The sequence below is a fragment of the Capra hircus genome, chromosome 1 (genome assembly GCF_001704415.2).
Source record: "Capra hircus breed San Clemente chromosome 1, ASM170441v1, whole genome shotgun sequence".
Classification (NCBI taxonomy): domain Eukaryota; kingdom Metazoa; phylum Chordata; class Mammalia; order Artiodactyla; family Bovidae; genus Capra; species Capra hircus.
This window is the reverse complement of record NC_030808.1, coordinates 87,525,041-87,545,548: the sequence shown is the minus strand read 5'-3', so window position 1 is coordinate 87,545,548 and position 20,508 is coordinate 87,525,041. Positions and strand designations below refer to the sequence as shown.

Below are 20,508 nucleotides of genomic sequence, written 5' to 3'. Positions count from 1 at the left end.
ATTCAGCGAAAACTATTTCAAATTTTATATTTTGATCTTTCCTCAGGTTAGCAATATGTGGTAAAATAGTCTCTCCTGATACTGGGCAGCAGTAGTGAGCCACAGCTTCAGTCAGCCAGGTGATCATGAGGGTAAACAACCAGTATCCTTACAACTAGTCTGTACCCATACAGCCATAATAAAATAGGCTTTGTGTTAGATGGTTTTGCCCAACTGTGGGTTAATATAAGTGTTCTGAGAATGTTTAAGGTAGTCTGAGTTAAGCTATGATGTTCAGTAGATTATGTGCTAAATGCATTGAGCTATTTTCAACATATGATAAGTTTATCAAGACATAAGCCCATTGTAAGTCAAGGAAAATCTGTGTGGTAAAGAAAAATACCGTTTATGTAACTTTCACTGAAAAAATTAATTAGAATTAAACATTTTAAGCACTGAATTCATCAGGGGGGCTTTTATCTAATTTTACAGTGAGAAATTAAGACAGTGTCTTAGAGGGCTCATTCACAACTATTTTTGCTTTTTAAATATAATTTATTATCTCACTCATACACAGATGTACTGCTTGGTAAAAGATTGGCCTCCAATCAAGCCTGAACAGGCTATGGAGCTTCTGGACTGCAATTACCCAGATCCTATGGTTCGAGGTTTTGCTGTTCGGTGCTTAGAAAAATATTTAACAGATGACAAACTTTCTCAGTACCTAATTCAGCTAGTACAGGTAAAATAATGTAAAATAGAAAAATAATGTTTTATTTTAAATCCATGCAATTTCCAAAAAATGCTGTATTAGCTGGTTTTATACTTTTGTAAAAATCAGTTTTATTAACAGGAGTATCTATTTTCTTCCTAAAAATTTTTTTCTTTAAATTCAGCCATGAAGAAACTTACACTGATTGATGTGGCTTTGTTTTTATGTATGTTTTTACTGACATAGGTACTAAAGTATGAACAGTATTTGGATAACCTGCTTGTGAGATTTTTACTCAAAAAAGCGTTAACTAATCAAAGGATCGGTCACTTTTTCTTTTGGCATTTAAAGTAAGTCAAATTATTTTTCCATTTAATTCTTTATATAAATATTACTTGTATTCTAATGTATAATGTATACATGTGTTAATATATACTTCTGTATTACGTATCTACTATTGTTTTTGTTTGTCCAGAAGAGTTTTCCATACTGAAAGTATATTGTACCAGTGAACTTTCTCAGCTTTTTCTCTGTAACATTAAATAAGCAGTAAAATTAAAACTAAATTTTATACAGGAATGAGAGCTGAAATATTTTTAAAGACTTTGATTCTACTTTAAGAAAAGTAAAATTTGCTAGATCTAGATTAATGTTGCAATTGATTTCACTGTACGTGTGGATTAAGATATTCCTTAACCCTCCCCCCCCCAAAAAAATCTTCCCCTGGAATTCAGAGCAATAATGATGAAACCTTACTAGAAAATAAGATAATTAAGAACAAAAATATTTTGCAGGATTGATATATCTACTATACAAAGTTAGAGGTCATAAACCATGCATGTTTTTATAAATTCAGAAACAGATTTATAATTAACATGTTTTTTTTTTAATGTTAAATCAAAAATTGAATCTGGAAGCTAGGTTTAAAATAACTTAAATTCAGGCACAGTACAGAAAAGGGACATATATGTCAGAAGAGTCAAATAGCGTTCACTGATTTCTTCATTCCCTCCCTGTTCGTTTTATTATTTTTCTGCCTGATTTCCTTTTTTCATGTTTATATATTTTGTGCTAAGAGTAGTAAATGAAAGGTAGTTGAAATAAACCTAAAATTCTAGGTTTTTAAAAATTTATATTTTCAGGAACTACCTGAAACTCTTTTAATTGTTTTGCTCTTAAAAGATAGGTTTTGTAATTAGTTAGTATGATTATATTAGTTAATATTAGTATGATTATAACATTTTTTGAATTTAGAAAATGGGTTTTCTTATTTTCATACAAAAGGTTCTATGTATACTCATTTACAGTTCTCTCTCTCCCTCCCTGCCTGCCTCTTTCCCTCCCTCCCTTCCTCTCTTGCTTTCTTGTTCGCTTGCATTGATCTTTTAGATCTGAGATGCACAATAAAACAGTTAGTCAGAGGTTTGGCCTGCTTTTGGAGTCCTATTGCCGTGCATGTGGGATGTATCTGAAGCACCTTAATAGGCAAGTTGAGGCTATGGAAAAGCTCATTAACTTGACTGACATTCTCAAACAAGAGAAGAAGGATGAAACACAAAAGGTATGTGACTCTTTAGTGTGTTTTTGAGACTCCTTCATTGCAGTAGAGCAGGGTTATTTGAGAGCCCAGTATATATGCCTTAGAATTAGGCAGTTTAAGATTTTGATCCAAGCAATGTAATGTTAGACACATTATTTAGTCTCTTGAGATTCGTTTTCCTCATCTATAAAATGAGGCTAATACATTCCTCATAGGATTGATGTGAGAATTAAAGCAAACCAGATACGCAAAGTACCTATCATAGTCCCTAGAACATGGAAGATGCCCAGTAAATATTAGTTCCTTCCCCTTTACATTCCTTTCTCTTTTATATAGCCCTTTTTAATATTATCTTCCATTATGGTTTATCACAACATACTGAATATAGTTCCCCATGCAGAACATTAGGACCTTGTTGTTTAGCCCTAAGTGTTGAAATTGATTTTTCCTTACTCTGTGTCATTTCTTTTCTGGTAGCAATGACCCTGAAAATGAGTGAAAAGAAATTTAGTTCCTGTATTTCTAAGTTTAAAATGGACTCATTCATGCAGTGAATAGCTCGCACATTCAAGTCATCTACAGTCTAACTTAGTGTAACTTGGCGTAACTTTACATCTTGTGCAACTTAGTTACACAAGATGTAAAGGTTTCTCCTGACCTCCTCCTCCTTATCCATTAATCAGTCCAACACATCCACAGTAAAAAGTGAGACTATTCCTCACTTCTAGGGAAATGAAAAAAAGAAAATTCCAGTTTATTAGGCGGTCCCCAAAGGACAATGTAAATTAGTAGTAGTGAATAAATTTTTTCAACATCATCACTAATATAGCTTGAAAAGAAACAACTTTAAAAGAAAGTTAGTGTATTAATCTAAATATCAGTATGTAACTGAGTTGATTTTATTGCAGTTGTAGTATGTAAGTTCAAATATAGGTTATTAGAAAATAATTGTACTGTTTCTGCTGCTGGAATTGTGAGTGAGAGGAAATTAGACTGCTTTGAAATAATAAAATTTATTATATTGTAATTAGGTAAGAAAAAAGAAATTAGATACTAAATTTGTAAATTTAAGTATTCTTCTAAAATGAAGTTTTCATATGATTGGTTGGCTGCGATTACAGTAGACTAAAAAAGTGATTGAAAAAGGATATTTCTTTCCAACTATGTACTAGAACTTAGTAGCATGAGACTTTTCCCAACAATCCCCTAAACCTTCTTTACTGAACAAAGAATATGGTGTTTTCTGAAAAGCTTAAAAGTCAGACTATTAAGCTAAGCTAACATGATGTCTCCATAGTTTTTCCTCTAGAAGAAAGATCTGCGGACCTTTTCTTAAAAAATCAGATAGTAAATATTTCAGACTTGGCAGGCCACACAGTCTGTTTTAACTAGTCAACTCTGCTATTCTCGTGTAAAAGCAACTATCAAAGTGAATAGATGTGACTGTGTTCCAATGCAGTTTGACTTAGAAAACCAGGCAGCTGACTTACAAGCCATAGTTGACCGTGCTTTGATCTAGAGCCAAAACACAGCCTCTGTCAGGATACAGTACCTTCTTACAGGGAGGTAACTCTCACCTCTCTGCCTGAGTTGTGCTGCTCTGTGGTATAGAATGTTAGCGAGACCCTTCTAGTTAGAATGCAGCCAGTCCAGGATATGGATTCAAAAATTACACATTAATGAGGCTCCAATGGGTAAAAGATACTAGCAGTTAGTTTTACCTTTTATCAAGTCAATTTCTAACCATGATTATGCTTATCTATCAGGTACAGATGAAGTTTTTAGTTGAGCAAATGCGGCGACCAGATTTCATGGATGCTCTCCAGGGCTTTCTGTCTCCTCTAAACCCTGCTCATCAGCTGGGAAATCTCAGGTAAGGAACTTAATTGGCAGTTTTATTGATATATTTAAACACATATATTCTCTGCAGAAAATCTTGAAAAAAGTCAAAATGTCCATAATAATCGTATTCAATAATATATGCATCTTTTTCCTTTTCCTACCCTGCAAAACAAGAGTAATAATATTTTCTTAAGTTCGGAACTGCATTTATTCAGAATGAGTTTTTACTGCTTTAACAATAGAATTTAAAACTTTCTATGGCCAGAATTTGTGATATCATTGGGTAAGAAACAGAATGTAATATCTGTAAAACTAATGATATATACCTATATTTGTGGAAAATTCATATTCTATGTAGAAGAAATTTTTAAGGTTTTGTTATGTATTTTTTCTTTATATGCCCTTAGAAATTATTTCATACATAAAACTGAGGAGAAAGTTTAAAATTGCTATAACAGTTCAAAAAGCTATACAGTATATGTATTTTGAAATAAATTGAGACTATAAAGAATAACAAAGCTAAGGTGCCGAGTAAAATTTTCAACTCTGTTAAAGGCTTGAAGAGTGTCGAATTATGTCTTCTGCAAAAAGGCCACTGTGGTTGAATTGGGAGAACCCAGACATCATGTCAGAATTACTCTTTCAGAACAATGAGATCATCTTTAAAAATGGGGATGGTAAGAGTATTAATGGACTTATGATACATGAACTTAGCTATATTTTTATACACAGGATATTTATGAACCATGAAGATTATTGAAAGCCATTTAAGGAATATGCATGTGGTAAAATTAAGCAGATGTCTTAACCTTTAGAATATGTATTTATAATTCTTGAAATGAAAAGATGTATTAGGTTTAGAATCAGAAGGCCTGAAAATCATTTTGCTTAAATGTATATCCATTCACTCCATAAATATTTGAATGCTAGGCCCTGAGGTTGTAAGAATACACAAAACGGAATCCATGCCTTCTTAGAGTTTACAGTCTAGCAGGGAAAAGAGAGATACTGAACAAATAACTACAGAAACAAAACTACAACCTGGTAGATATAGTCTGCTAAGGAGTCATAAAAGAAGGTCCTAAGTCATTTGGAGAATAGGCTGTGGAGGAATATATTTTTATATTTTGTATTCTATATACATTTGAAATATATCATAGATAGGTGTTCATTAGGAAATGACCTTTCAGCGCTGAATTCTGTAATCCAAATATTTTAATATAAACATTCAAATTTAGGGATTCAGAAAAATAAGTAATTTATATATTTTAATTTTTTTGTGAAATTTGTGCCCGCTTATCCTACATTGTTATATAGATGTGTTTATGCAGATACTTTAGAAATGGGTTAAAAACTCAGATTATTGCTTCCTTACAGATTATTTTGAAGAGCAAATATAATTCTATATGTTTTCTGTTTAAAAACATTGTGATGATGTGATACTCAGATTTGTGCTTGTGGCATTAAGTGGTGCTATACATATTATTTGAATTTCAGATTTACGGCAGGATATGCTAACCCTTCAGATTATTCGCATTATGGAAAATATCTGGCAAAATCAAGGTCTTGATCTTCGGTAGGTAACCAGTAAGGCGACATGTATGTTGAAAGTTGTCCTGAAAAAGTAAATCATTAGTAAATATTAATTGTAAGCTATATTAATTAGAAAGAATATAGTCATATCTATAAATAAATGTATAGAGTAATAACTAACACTAGTTGAGTCCACTGTGGTACTTTCCATTTGTCCTCTTCTTCCTTGGCTCAGAATGGCTAATGAGATTCAGCTAAGTTAGAACTGTCTCTGATAAGCTAGTAAAGACTCTGCAGTTGCCTCCATACTGTCACTAACAGTCTTCCCTTGGTATCTGCAGTGGATTGGTTCCCAGACACCTGCTGATTCTAGAGTCCATAGATGCTCAAGTCCCTATATAAAATAGCATAGTATTTGCATAAAAGCTATGCACAGCCTCCTGTATACTTTGTCATTTCTAGATTACTTACAATACCTAGTATCACTAAAGGCTGTGTAAATAGTTGCCTATGTGTAGCAAATTCAAGTTCTCCTTTTTGGAACTTTCTGGATTTTTTTTCCCCCAAATAATTTCCATCTGCAGTTTGCTGAAGCCAAGTAGCCAGAACCCACAGCTGGGGAGAGCCAACTGTATTTAGGAACAGGGCATAGGAGACATGAGACACAAAAGGCTCCAATTTTCATTCAGAAGTTAAGAATTTAAAAGAAAGTTTCTTTCATGGTATTAATTTTCTAATTCTAAAACTTTATAAACTCTTTAATCTTGAGTCAAATTGCAAATTAGTGACTGTGCAAAAAAGCATCTGAAGTTAAGCTAGCTATATTATTGAAAAGATGGATCTTTGGAAAGTTGTTATGTCTTTTAACTTAAGTAAGTTTAAATTTAAAGTTTAATTTTTTAATAATAAGCCTTATAGGATTATGTAACCCTTTAGAAAATCCTTATTGGATTATGTAACCCATTATGTAACTATGAGCATGTTTAATAATAATAAAATAAGGACAGATGGTCAGGAGTACCACCTTAAGAAATTCCTATATTTACCAGAACAGATAGAAGGAAAGATCATAGAAGAAAAATGATCAAAAGGGTAGGAAGACCAGAGTAAGTAATTCACAGATCCCAGAAGAGGGGAGAAAGTTACAAACAATTTACAGTATCAGTTGCTTCAGGAGTTTAAGAACATAAGGACTATGAAAAAGCCTTTGGATTTGATGATTCATGGTTAGTTTTTAGAAGAGTCAGTAAAATGGTAGGCACAGAAATTAGGCTACAAGGAATTAAGTGAGAAAGTGAAAATAAGTTAAACTATTACTTTTTTAGGAATTTAAGAAGTAAAGGAAAGATGGAAAGTAGCCTATGAGAACAACAGAGCAAGAAAAACCATACTTTAGTACTTAGATACTTTTTTCATTGTCTCTGTAAATCCTCACATCTCTGTCCTTGAGACTACTTGTCCTTTTTTATATTCTGTGTGGTGAATGGGAAGTATCCCTAAAGCACTTCTGCTTCACGTCAAAGTATGCTTACATCAAGGAAAAAGCATTGGTTGGTTATTTGAGCTGTGAGCTAAACTAACTGCTTTTATCCTGGAACATCATTTTGACTTAAAGAACAACTAATAGACAGAATGTGGTTATTCAGACATGGATGTTTGGCAGACATTTTCTTGAGCATGAACAATTCCTTGAGCGTGAACAATATGAGACTCTTCAGAGAGAACAACTGACAGCATTTGTTTTCAAGGATCAAATTTGAGCTTTCAAGCAAAAATTAGAATTTTGAGAACCTTGTATCTACCGCTGTGAGCTTCCCCCAAATTAAAGATTTTTCTGATGAGATCAGTGACAATGTTAGCAACTGTAATTTTTTTTCAGTTGATATAATGAAAAAAAGTACCATAATTTGAAAGATCTCCATATCTGAGTAAACTATCTTCCAAATAATGTAGGATATTACTAAGTCATGTATGGGTAAACGTTCCATTCAGAGGCAAGATGAACAAATGGGTGGGTCTTCATGTTACAGAGTGTGAAAATGGTTTCACTTTCCATACTGCAACTTGAGAAACTATCACTTATCAAGTTTTAAAACAGTGTAAAAGAAAAATTATCTGAATAGGCTACTACGATACTCCTTTTTCCAACTACATACCTGTGTGAGGCTAGATTTTCTTCATATGCTTCAGTTAAAACTTTGCATAAGATTGAATACAAAAGCATACATGAGAAGCCACCTTGGTGCTATTAAGCCAGACATTAAAGAAATTTGAAAAAATGAGAAACAATATCACTCTTCTAAGGGTTTTTTGTTTGTTTCGGTTTTTCTTTTGTAAAAATATAGTATTTTATGTAAGGAAATATAGATATTATTTTAGATGAATTAACAAATATTGAAATTTTTAAGTTTTAATTTCTGGTGTCAGTAGATATAACCCACATAAATAAAAGCTCTTTGGTATCCTTGATGATTTTTAAGAGTTCAAAGGAGTCCTGAAACTAAAAACTTAAGAACTGATACCTTAAGGTATCATTTAGATGTTCATTAAGCTTCTTTAAGTTCACCCATATTTTTAAAGTCATAAATGTTTATAAACTTTGAGTTGCCACAGTGATCTTCATGCTTAAGTACAGTTAAATGCTTTCACAGTTGAAGGTTACAATAAATGATGGCAGATAATTTGAGGATTTTTCTAGGAATGTTTGTCATTCTGTAATAAAAGAAAATTAAAACTAGATTAAAGGAGTAAGGGTCCCACTTGACAGATTTGCACATAGAATATTCCTTTATTAGCCCATTAAAATACTTGCAGTTTTGGGGAGCACCCTTCTATTTGCTAGACAGAATGCCGCTTGATTCATGAATCTCCTAATGAAGCCAATTAGATCTTCACATTAAAAAAAAAAAAGATAAAATATTTGCTGTTGTAAAATCTCATCCACTAATTGCAAATGTCTTGATCCTTTTTCAGAATGTTACCTTATGGATGTCTGTCAATTGGTGATTGTGTGGGACTTATTGAGGTGGTGAGAAATTCTCACACTATAATGCAGATTCAGTGTAAAGGAGGCCTGAAAGGTGCACTGCAGTTCAACAGCCACACACTCCATCAGTGGCTCAAAGACAAGAACAAGGGAGAAATGTGAGTTTATTATCCTTTTCTTCTATGTTAGTCTAAGTTTTTGATAGATAAAATTTTTAATGGTTGTATATATGTCGAGTCAGACCAAAGAAAAAATTGTATTTACTTTGGAAAAAGATATCTTCAGCCTTTGAAATGTTTGAGGTTACTGCATTTAAATGATCAGAATTGCTTATAATTTGGTGAAATCCAAGAATCTAAAATCTGTTTAAATTAACATTAAATTAATAAAAATTAAAGTGAAAAATTTTACTCCCAATTCATTGTTAAAATGATTCAAAAATTTGATTTTAATGACACACTAAGTATTTTTTCACTATAAGAATTATGCTTTGGTCAGAGAATATCTAGAAGTTTTCTTAGAAACCTTTGATAACTTCAGAATCCTAAAGTTCATCAGAGTTTTGAACATAATTACTTCCTTCCCCTAATGTCAGTGATTGTTTTCATTGTTTTAATAGTCTTCACTAGAGACTCTGACCAGCTTGGACTGGATCATTCTGTACGTCCATACTAACGCATGCTTATTTCTGTGTAGATATGATGCAGCCATCGATTTGTTTACACGGTCATGTGCTGGATATTGTGTTGCAACCTTCATCTTGGGAATTGGAGATCGTCACAATAGTAATATCATGGTTAAAGATGATGGACAAGTAATAGCTTCCTCTTTTTAAATATATTGACATTCTTAAATTTACTAATTTGGGACATTATACTTCTGCATTTGTCAAACTAACATAATTTCTTATTTTTGGAAGCTGTTTCATATAGATTTTGGACACTTTTTGGATCACAAGAAGAAAAAATTTGGTTATAAACGAGAGCGCGTGCCGTTTGTTTTGACACAAGATTTCTTAATAGTGATTAGTAAAGGAGCCCAAGAATGCACAAAGACAAGAGAATTTGAGAGGTAAGCTGAAGAAATCAAAAGCACAAGCTAAAGAATTCTTATTAATATGCAATTGATATTTTTCAAGCAATTTAAAATAATATATGTTGTATTAACATTGTAGCATAAACTGAATATTTGATGTGTTTATTGTGTAATGCTGTGAAGGAAATGGAAAGAAAAACCAGTTTAACTTACTGAATTAGTTAAGCCCTAAAAAGGAAGTGATCTTTAAACTTCTTTGTACAGTAAGTTTTTCTTTACTGCTGTTTAAAAATTGGAGTCCACCTTCTCTGTATTAACAAATCATGTATAGTGTGCTACATACAATACTTTTTAGTCATACAGTGTGAGGAATTCAGTCAACCATGAATATCATGTTTGTTCATAATTCTTCTTACCACCTTATGGAGTATCAGTCTATCTGAAAACCTTAATGTACTTTTAAAAACCTTTTATAAAATTATCTTTTATGTATAGCTCAGTCCTGGCCCTAACCTGACTCTAAAGGTTTTAGTGTAGACCAGTTCATACATTTAATAAATCCTTATTCTATTCCTAATATGCCAGGCATTATTTTGGGGGTTGGTGACAGCAATAAACAAACTTCTTATGGACTCATAGAGTTCACATTCTAGTGTCAGGTCAGGGAATAGAAAGTGTTGGTAAGAGGATTAGGGAGAAGAATGCTATATGTTATAGTTTTGTCTAAGAAGGCCTGTATAACTATGTGCATTTGAGCAGAGACCTGAAGGTATTAACAGGATTTACTCCATACTGACCAAACTGTTCTTATTACTTGTAGGTTTCAGGAGATGTGTTACAAGGCTTATCTAGCTATTCGGCAGCATGCCAATCTCTTCATAAATCTTTTCTCAATGATGCTTGGCTCTGGAATGCCAGAACTACAATCTTTTGATGATATTGCATACATTCGAAAGACCCTAGCTTTAGATAAAACTGAGCAAGAGGCTTTGGAATATTTCATGAAACAAATGAATGATGCACATCATGGTGGCTGGACAACAAAAATGGATTGGATCTTCCACACAATTAAGCAGCATGCTTTGAACTGAAATGATAACTAAGAAACTAAAAGCTCAGTATCTGGATTCTATACTGCACTGTTAACTGTCAACAGGCAAAGACTGATTGCATAGGAATTGCACAATCCATGAACAGCATTAGAATTTACAGCAAGAACAGAAATAAAATACTATATAATTTAAATAATGTAAACGCAAACAGGGTTTGATAGCACTAAACTAGTTCATTTCAAAATTAAGCTTTAGAATAATGCGCAATTTCATGTTATGCCTTAAGTCCAAAAAGGTAAACTTTAAAGATTGTTTGTATCTTTTTTTAAAAAACAAAACAAAAAAAAAACCCCAAAATATATAGAAATGATGGAGAAGGAAAAAGGATGATGTTCTCTTCTTGTCTTGCAAATGTTTTCTGTTTTGAAATATGGACACAACAAAACCTATTATTGCATTAGGTCCAAGTAAACTGGAGTTTGATGTTAAATTACTTCAAGATTGGAAAAAAATGAAAATTTCTTATTTTTCCATTGCTGTTCAATTTATAGTTTGAAGTGGGTTTTTGACTCCTTGTTTGATGAAGAAAAATGCTTGGGGTGTAAGGGACTCTTGAGATTTCAACAGAGACTTTTCTTTTTTAATAAATCAAACCTTTTGATGATTTGGGGTCTTATCTGCAAAGTTTGGGAAGCAGTAACAAATGAGACCTGTTATAAGGTGGTATTTTGAGGTGGTTTTTTTTTTCCTGGACAGTATTTACAAGAATCTGATTCTTACTTCCCAGGGAAATTCTGGGCTCCCACAAAGTAAAATAATCATCGTAAAGAATGAGCAGGAATAATTCTTGCTCCAGAATTGTACAGTATTCACCTTAGATTGACTTTTTTTTCTCCTTTTGCAATGAATTGAATACATTTTTCATGCATGTTTTCCAGAAAATAGAAGTGAGTATTAATGTTATTAAAAAGATTATTTTTTTTATTAAAGGCTATTTATATTATAGAAACTATCATTAATATATATTCTTTATTTACATGATCTGTCCCATAGTCATGCATTGTTTTGCACCCCAAATTTTTATTGTTTGTAGCAGCATGGTCAGCTTTTTTCTTGATCTGTGGGTAAGGTTCAGGCACTATCTCATACCAATGACTAGTATATAACTACTTAAGGAAAACACATTTAAAAGTTCTCCTCTTTCCTTTTATTTTCTTCTGTTTTCACTTGAATCGCCCATCTTCCATCCTCTTTTATAGTTGAGAATGCCTCAATCATATGAAATGAGTTGCCAAATTAACACAATTTAGACTATTTTCCTAATTGCTTCACCCCTCAACCCAAGTATACTCATGAATAATACTTTATAATAAGGGGAACAGAAATCATGAACTTTTTACCTTTTAAGGCTATTTACTCAGTATCTCCCTAGTAAAATTAGGACCTTAAACCATTTTAAGATCATGTCCCATTTCCGAGTCATCAGGGCTCACTTTCCAACTTTATTAAATAGCATTTGAGCACAAGATACATTCTTAAACATTTTGAAAAACATTAACCCAGAATGTAGGGGCTCAGGCTAGTCATCACTCTACAATCTGATATTTTACTGAGTATTTGAAATGAATGATTAATGCCCTAGGAAATAGCTTTAGCAAATGTCCAGGTGCCACACCAGAAAAAGTGCAATAATTTACTGACAGTTTTCTAGACTAGGCTTATTATTGAAGTACAACTTTATGAAGAGTGCATATTGTATACAGCATCACTTAAAAATATCCACTTATGAAATCAGACCTATAGTAGAAGTCTTGGATAGTAAACAGGGACTCTAATACAGATATTCTTAATATTTGGCTATTTTAGAACCCTTAAAGGGCATAATTATTGAAGACTTAGGTACCTCACTAAAGTGTGTACATAATATTGCCAATAAGAAAGATTAATTTGAAAATTAGGGAAACTTCTCTAAACTGTCTTGGAATAGTTAAGGAGAATTTAAACTCTGTTTTAAGCAGGAGACCAGATAGATTCTTTTGCAGATATCTGAAGTTTCAAACTTGTTAAAACTTTGTGATTAATGTTTTTTGTCTTTTAGATTTATTCAGTTAATACATACTAACATCCCAGTATTTTCTGTATTAGGGATTAATTACAGGAACGCTCAGTAAAATAATACAATTCTGAAAGAAGTTTTGATGGTGGAAACTGAGATTTTAACAGAGAACTACTAACTGTGTTTTACTGAGTGCCAAAAAACCTTTGAGCTTCCTTGTACAAAGTTTATATAATTTTTGCATTTTTCACATCAGTCCAGATAGTCCCTTCCCATAGGACCTCTCTGCTACTAAAAGACAAGCCACATAGCTTACTTTATCCCAAATTTTAAGAGTTATTACAACCAAATTAATTCCATTGGATGAAATGTAGACAGATTCTATAAAGACTATGGATTAAGTGAACTAGCTAAAAACAAAGTATATTTCAAACATATCCAAGCAGAGTTTATGCAAACAACATTAAAAATAAGGAAAAGGGGGACAAGTAGTACTCAGAAGGCAAGGAACTAAAAATTGAATTAAATGTTACATGGGATGACTAGGATATGTTTCAAGTAAGTCAGTGATAATATAGCTACTTCCAGGTACTTCAGTATCAGAGATCAGTTCCTATTGGCCAGTTTCTATGACCAACCGTCCTTGTCATTGAATGTGGTATAACTGACTGTTGACTTGACAGGTTCATTTGGTCAATTGAGCAATATTTCCTGTAATGACTATTTTGGAGAAAAGAAAAATAGGTTTAAAGAAAATAAAACTTAATTTAAACACATTCTCGCAAGAAATAATCAACTATTTGAAAATCATGCTTTAACTTTTTATCATATTTTCAGCTATATAAAATCATTTATTTTGAAGACTTTCAGAATGCTGTTAATTTGAAATCTGTTAATCATGTTGTAGAATTTGGTTTTTTAAAAAAGATGTTTCTAATTGGATTTTTAAAAAAAGAATGGAATTTGGTCACTATTTTATGATAGAACCTAAGCTTTTTGTGGTTCTTAGTGTCCTCTGTAAAACTTAGTGTCGAAGTAATCAACTTTTGAGGTTTTCCCTTCTAATCTGCTTTATATTACAAGCCCTTTAGGAAATGGGAACCTGGTGAATATATAATGAATTGTAAAATATTTTAATGTGTAACTTTTTCAACTGTGAAACTATGACTATTGGTTTTTTGAAGAAAACAGCTGCTGATAAAGTATTTTGTGTAAAGTGTAGTTCTTATTAATCAGGAAAATAATCAATTACTTGATTAGAATGTATATATCCTCTTGGATTTTATTTTAAATGGATTGGTGATTTTCACATAGGTAAAACACAGTCCATCTGTATTCTTTTTTCATCAAAAATCTAGTGATTTGGCATTTATTTAAAAAAATTTATGAGCTGCCTATGTATTTTAAAGGCACCATGGAAATTTCACAGTACATAAACTTGGATTTGTTTCTTAATGATTTATAAACCCATTTAATTCATATCCTGATCAATAGTCCATGTTTGCCACATTTTGAAGAAATGTAATTTCCAGCATTATTTTAAACATAGCAAGTTAACTTTTTCTGAATGTTATAAATTCCTTTTGTTTCTATTATCTGCACAAACTGCAGACCTGGGCTGGACCCACACATTCAGAATCCATCTTAAAAATTGATTTTGATGTCCAAGGCATCACTAAAATATTTCAGTTTAAAGACCATATGTGGTGTTAATGGATTGTGGTGCTTCTACTATTTAAAAACAACTTTCATACTTCAGATATTTTTGAGAAGAGGGGAATGTGAAGGGAGGGGGCAGAACAAGGAGGAGTTGCTTGAATGAGTTACACTCTTCATATCCGTCCTGCTTGGATCGGGCACTAAGAAGGCTGAAAGCTGTGAGAGTATATTGTGCACACCATGAGGGAATTAATTCTTCATCAAGGATGGGATTGTGAAGGCTGAACTATACAAATCAGCACTGACAAAATCTTCAGATAATAATTCTTGGTGATACAGAATAATACAGCTGGGCTGTTTTTTAAAATAAAAGACAAACCATTTTTATTTTTTAATTATCACATTAAAAATTGTAAATGTATCTTATGTACCATGGCCTGGGAAGCCTTTTTTCTTTTCTCTTAAGAGTTATTTTCACTTTCTGAAAAGAATATAGGGTTCAGCTCAAGATAACTATGGTCCTGATAAAATTGGATGGGTAACTCTACCTCAGAAGGTTAATAAGGAAAAAAAGTAGATGAGTCACAATTCAATACTTTTGGCTCTGATATTACAGAAATTTGCAGAGCACTGTATTTTAGATTTATAAAGTCAGAGTTGATTTATAAAGTCAGAGTTGGCATGTCCTGTTTTTAATGGCATTGGATACGTTTAGAAAAAAATTGGGTTAAAATTTAATCATTGCTTCAGCCATTTGGAAAAGGCAGCAGTGTAGGACGTTCATGGTACTAGGTTCCTGAATTTAGCATTTGAAATTAGTTTTTTTTTGTTGTTGTTGTTAGTGAAATTGATGTGTGTATATTTGCAGACATTTATATTTGTATACACAGTACTTGCTAACCCTATTCAAGAGACATCATTTATAAAAGGTGTAAACATCAAGGTTCTAAAATTCAGAAGAGTTGAGAATCAATCAGGAGTTTCCCAAGTTGGGGTGTTAGTTTTTACAAGCTTACTTCGTTCAAGAACTTCACTTGAGTAAGGGTTTGCACTTTCGGTCAATGCAGCACCATTCCTTTTGCTTGGTTTTAGTTATGTTCATATTTCAGCCATGCTAGTTCGCATGAAGAGATAGTTATGAGCCATAAGAAAATCTTATGACTCAATTTTTACACAACTACATTTAAGAGTTTTAGCAACAAAGAAAAAAGATCAGTCCACTGTACATATTAGCATAATGGGTAGCTGGTTTTTACTACCACCAACAGTTGACTCCAGTCCTCCTGTTGGTAAGTATGGGAAGGATAATGCATTTTGTAAGCATTAAGTTTATGAATCTATCTAAAATATTATTTAATCTCTCACTATAATAATTCTGTGGTTATGCTAAGAGCCGTGTATATTTCTGGTGATTCTTACTTTTGTTAATCCTTCTAGGATAGCAAGGAGGCAGAACCTTCACTGTTCTATTATTTTCTCAGAATATCTTTAATAAGACTAACCTCTTTAATTCTAGTGCAGATTTCCAAATGTGGTCACTAGCCATTGATTTCGTAAGAAAAAAACTCTTATCAGATATATATTCCTATTGGAGAGCTTGGCCTTCATGATTTCTAGAAATGTTTTTGGCTATGGAACCAAAGTTTCAAATGCAGTTAATGTTTTCAGTGTGGTTCAGTCCTAAGACTTTATTTCCGTTGAATAAACTCTAAAAGAATGTATCCTTTTAGAACATAACACTTCAACATCTTAGGAATGTGACACCACCACAGACTACTGACACCTCCAGTGTAGACTTTGGAAGCTTCAAAAAGGAGCTCCCATCACCCTCTTTACCCCCATTTATTGTCACAAATCTATTTATCTATATTTGTCTTTCATTGAGTTAGAGTCCTGTAGTATATCACATTAGTTAGGAGGAAAATGTTTTAAATGTTCTTTTAATGATGGCCCAAAAAAGTATTTGACACAGCAAGTGCATGTGTTACTGTACTGAGAATATAGAATAATAACAGTGTCACTAAATTTAAGACCTCGTCCCAGTCATGCTCTTCCTGGCAAGAAGTTTGGCCTGTGACTGCACTTACTGTTTGTGCTCATCAGAAACTGTCAATGTCTGCTTTAACTTTGCAGTCTGTAACATCACGCTGTTTATTAAAAAAAAAAAAAAATTACTTTAACTTGTGTCCAAACAATCCTTAGTGTACTATATGTTGAACAAAAAAACTGTGATAATTACATTTGCCATTTAATACTTAACAGCAAACCATCTTTTTAATACTTAACAGCAAACCACTCTTGGTAATAATCAAAATTTAGCTGAATTTTTCTTATCAACAATGACTAAGTATAGTTGATTGAAAACCTGAAACTATTATGCCTTAAAAGCCAATTTTTCTGTCGCAGTAACATGATGAATATTGGAGAAATATCAGTTTAAATATTAACTTCCTTTAAACGTGAAGGATTATATGCTTGTATTTTAAGCAGAGATTACATGTGTACACATACATGTATGAATGTGTCTGTATGTGTGGACAGACTTTTTCCCAAGTCAGTTGATGACCAGAACCTAAAAGTGAAGTTCGTCTGGAAGCAAACTGGTTTTGCCTTCAGCTATCATAAACCTTGCAAAAGGTAAGTCTGGGCTTTTCTTGGACCAGTAATGCACATGGGCATTGATAGTTAGTGCTTCTAAGCAATTCACAGCAAATAATTGCTAAAATTTTCATTTGCCAAATGATTTGCGTTAACGTTGTAAATTGACTTTGTTCTTCAAGCATAATGTCTCTCTTTCCTGAGATGAGCCAAGTAGCTACTATATAAATGGAAAACTATAGTATCTGAAACATATCAGGTTTCACACTTCCATATGCTTTAGGTTTTCAATTGTTTTTAATTTGTTAGGAGAAAAATTTAAAGAAGTGCATATTGTTAGGTGGGTGTCAAACTTACTAAGAAATGGAATAGATATGTGACCTTAATTTAAGAAATCTAGAGAATCTCAATTTGTGGAATGACTTAAAAAGTGTATGTATACATACATTTTATTACGAGGAAGTCTTTGGCATACAAAATAATCTATTACAGCCTTCTAAATAGCGTATTCTGAACTCTAGATACATATCATACTTAGCCAAGAAAAAGTGGGGAGGAATCGGCTCCTGCAGCTCCTTACCCCAGCCCCTGTTCCAGCTGTCCAACAAAAGGTACCAAGGCTTGTTGAATTATTTCATTTTTAATAAGAACTGTACATACTTAAGGTTTACAATATGGTGATTTGATATACATATACATAGTGAAATGATTACTATAGTCAAGCTAGTTAATGTATCACTCACATAGTTACCTCTCTGTGTGTGTGTGTGTGTGTGTGTGTGTGTGTGTGTGTGTGTGTGTGTGTGTGTGTGTGTGTGTAATGAGAGCACCTAAACTCTTCTCTTAGCAAACTTCTGGTACTCAATGCAGTATTATTAACTATAGTCAGTATGTTGTACATTAGATCATGGGATTCATTCATCTCATAATGAAGTTTGTACACTTTAACCAATGTCTCCCCTATTTTCCCCATCCCGCCTCTGGTAACCAGCATTCTGCTCTCTGCGTTTTGTGTATTTGACTCTCTTAGATTCCACATATAAGTGAAATGCAGTGTTTTCCTTTCGGTGTGTGGATGATTGTTAGCATGATGCCCTCCAGGTTCATCCATGTTGTTGTAAATGTCAGGATCTCCGTTTTTCAGGATGAAAAATATTCCATTGTATGTATGTTTACACACACACACATATATATATCTCTCACAATTTATTCATCCATCGATGGACACTTAGGTTGTTCCATATCTTGGCTGTTGTGAATAGTGCTGCAGTTAACATGAGAATACAGGTATTTCTTGAAGGTACTGATTTCATTTCCTTTGGGTATATACCCAGAAGAGGAATAAGGCTAACTAAAAATTGAAACTTAGCAAAAGTTTTGTTATCTATCTACTAGGTACCAGAAGCCAACCTAAGTGTTTTACATACTTTGACTTTTTTCTTCCCTAAAAATAACCTCATGAAAGAAAAGACCCATCCCCATCTTAGAGATGAGAAGAGTGGCACAGTTCAACTGACTTGCCCAAGGACACATATCTAAAAAGCTGTAATTATGGCCTACAAATGTTTTAAAAATCGTACTCTGAGACATATGTTCTCTCCACTATTCCACACTAGAAGGAGGAGAAAATACCCAAATTGTTCACTGCTGGTCAGGTCAATATTGCTGTATTATTCAGTTTGTTTAATAATGTGTGACTTGCAATTATTGCTAAAAGGCATTAAATTGGCTTAGAATCAAAGTTTGTTTTGATTACATCTACATATCAGAGTTGCTTCAAAAGTCATCCTTTTTATTGTCCATGATGTAAGATTTTTTAGTAAAATTGTAAAGATACTTTGAGGAACATTGGTTTTCAAAATGAAGTCTGTTTTCAACTCATATTCAGCTTAATCTGAAAAGCACTTGTTGGGAGAGTCTTGTGATACTATTTCATAACCATGGTTGATTCATTAATTAAAGTACGGACAATTGTTGACTATCCATGTGGGACTTTTCTATGATGCGGATTATCTGAGATGAATGTTAAATTCTATCTGGTACAGCTTCTCCCTAACTTGATAACATTTCTAGCCACCTCTCCCACTCCCTTCAGAGTGTACACAAAGAGCAAAATGAACTTATGGGAAGCATAATTAACTAGAAAGAAATGTTTCTAAAAGAAAAGTCACATGGTACATAGCAAGGTTAAGTACAGATAACACTAAGCTTAGTGAATTTCCCAGGCAGCAGCTTTCCTCTTTTCTCATGGGTGATGAGGTAAAATGGTAGGTCCATGTTTTCTGAAATTACCAGATTATTATCTTCCTGTAGTGTATGAGCTGCTCTTCACTAAGACTTTTTTGACAAGTGTTTTGACGTACACTGCATTCCATGGAACTAGACTGCCTGTTCCGTGCTCAGCAGGTTGGAAACTTGCATCACTTACTTTGACAGTGACAGGCTCTAGCAGGGGCTGATACTAGACGAAGCACAATGACCGTGAGCGCCTTTTACCCTGTGGAAACAAAAGGTGCTTCCCTGGCTCATGGGGAGAGATTTGGAATAAAGAAGATGGTGGATTTATATTTATTTATAGAATAGAATATACAATGAGACTTTTAAACTTTTTTCCTTCCCACGTGAAATAACCATGCTTTGTTTCTACACCGTTAGTTTGCGTTTAGGCATGATCAGGTCCTCAAGGGCAGACCCTGCAGGTATCTGAAGGCCAGGACTTGAATTTGGCCACCGTCTTAAGGTTTCTCTGCTCCTTCCTTTGCTCCTCCCAACACGCCACACTTTGAATTGATGCTGTGCCATGTAAAGAACTTTGCCACTTACCTCATCTCTGAATGCAGTGCTGTGTTTTTCACACAAGAAGGACAGGTACTGTGTTAATCTCACCATGCCAACTATCAGGACACCACCCAGCAGGGTCAGTGAAGGCCAGAATAAACAGTGGAAGATCATCATCTGGTCGTATTTTTTTATGAGAATAACGTCTTCGGATTGGCCGTCTGGACTGTAGAAGCATGAAAACGGGGTCCCATTTTTGTGATCGAAGAATTCCTTTATGTCCAGAGCACCGAGCAAATAATTTCTATCCCGGTGGCACTTAGGTGTGTAGAAGCACTAGGAATACGGAGGAGGAAGAAAAATGAGGGCGCTGGCTCTGAAATCAAATGCTTTAAAGTTTTAATTCTGAAATCACTTCACAACTGAAGCTATTAAGAGTTTTAATCTCTGAAGGTGATAAGACCCATTACATAGCTTATGGTGAAGGGGTACCAGGAGGGCAAATAGTGAACTGGCCATTTCTGAGCACTAAACAAAGATGTGGGAATAAAGACACTGAGGTTTATTACCATATCCACTAAGCACCCAAGACACTCTGCCATCGGCCTACAAAAACATTTGAGACCTTAAAGGTTATGGCATCCAAAACAGAAATCACCAGATTGAAATGAGTGCTTTAGTAAACACAAAGTGTAAAATGTCAACTAATTTAAGTCAACTTTTTATAGTTAGGTGAAA

The 20,508-nt window shown here is 33.4% G+C and overlaps 2 protein-coding genes across 4 annotated transcripts in view; one reads left to right on the top strand and one right to left on the bottom strand.

The window, feature by feature from the left end:
- Positions 1 to 14,824, top strand: part of PIK3CA (phosphatidylinositol-4,5-bisphosphate 3-kinase catalytic subunit alpha) — an 84,930-nt gene extending 70,106 nt beyond the window's left edge. For both annotated transcript variants that reach the window (XM_018047551.1, XM_005675289.3), the window contains exons 12-21: positions 557 to 721; positions 938 to 1,041; positions 2,081 to 2,252; positions 3,998 to 4,104; positions 4,629 to 4,750; positions 5,571 to 5,649; positions 8,580 to 8,750; positions 9,289 to 9,406; positions 9,512 to 9,663; positions 10,448 to 14,824. In XM_018047551.1, coding sequence (XP_017903040.1) covers positions 557 to 721; positions 938 to 1,041; positions 2,081 to 2,252; positions 3,998 to 4,104; positions 4,629 to 4,750; positions 5,571 to 5,649; positions 8,580 to 8,750; positions 9,289 to 9,406; positions 9,512 to 9,663; positions 10,448 to 10,718 — 1,461 coding nt within the window. In that variant the 3' untranslated portion in view covers positions 10,719 to 14,824. The remainder of the gene's footprint in view (positions 1 to 556; positions 722 to 937; positions 1,042 to 2,080; positions 2,253 to 3,997; positions 4,105 to 4,628; positions 4,751 to 5,570; positions 5,650 to 8,579; positions 8,751 to 9,288; positions 9,407 to 9,511; positions 9,664 to 10,447) is intronic.
- Positions 1 to 20,508, bottom strand: part of KCNMB3 (potassium calcium-activated channel subfamily M regulatory beta subunit 3) — a 105,826-nt gene that overhangs the window by 6,383 nt on the left and 78,935 nt on the right. Inside the window, exon 5 of one of the 2 annotated variants that reach the window (XM_018047560.1) lies at positions 19,816 to 20,106. In XM_018047560.1, the coding sequence (XP_017903049.1) occupies positions 19,816 to 20,106 (291 nt within the window). Of the gene's footprint in view, positions 1 to 10,999; positions 20,107 to 20,508 lie in introns of those variants that run through there. The other variant, XM_013964515.2, reaches the window with a different exon arrangement.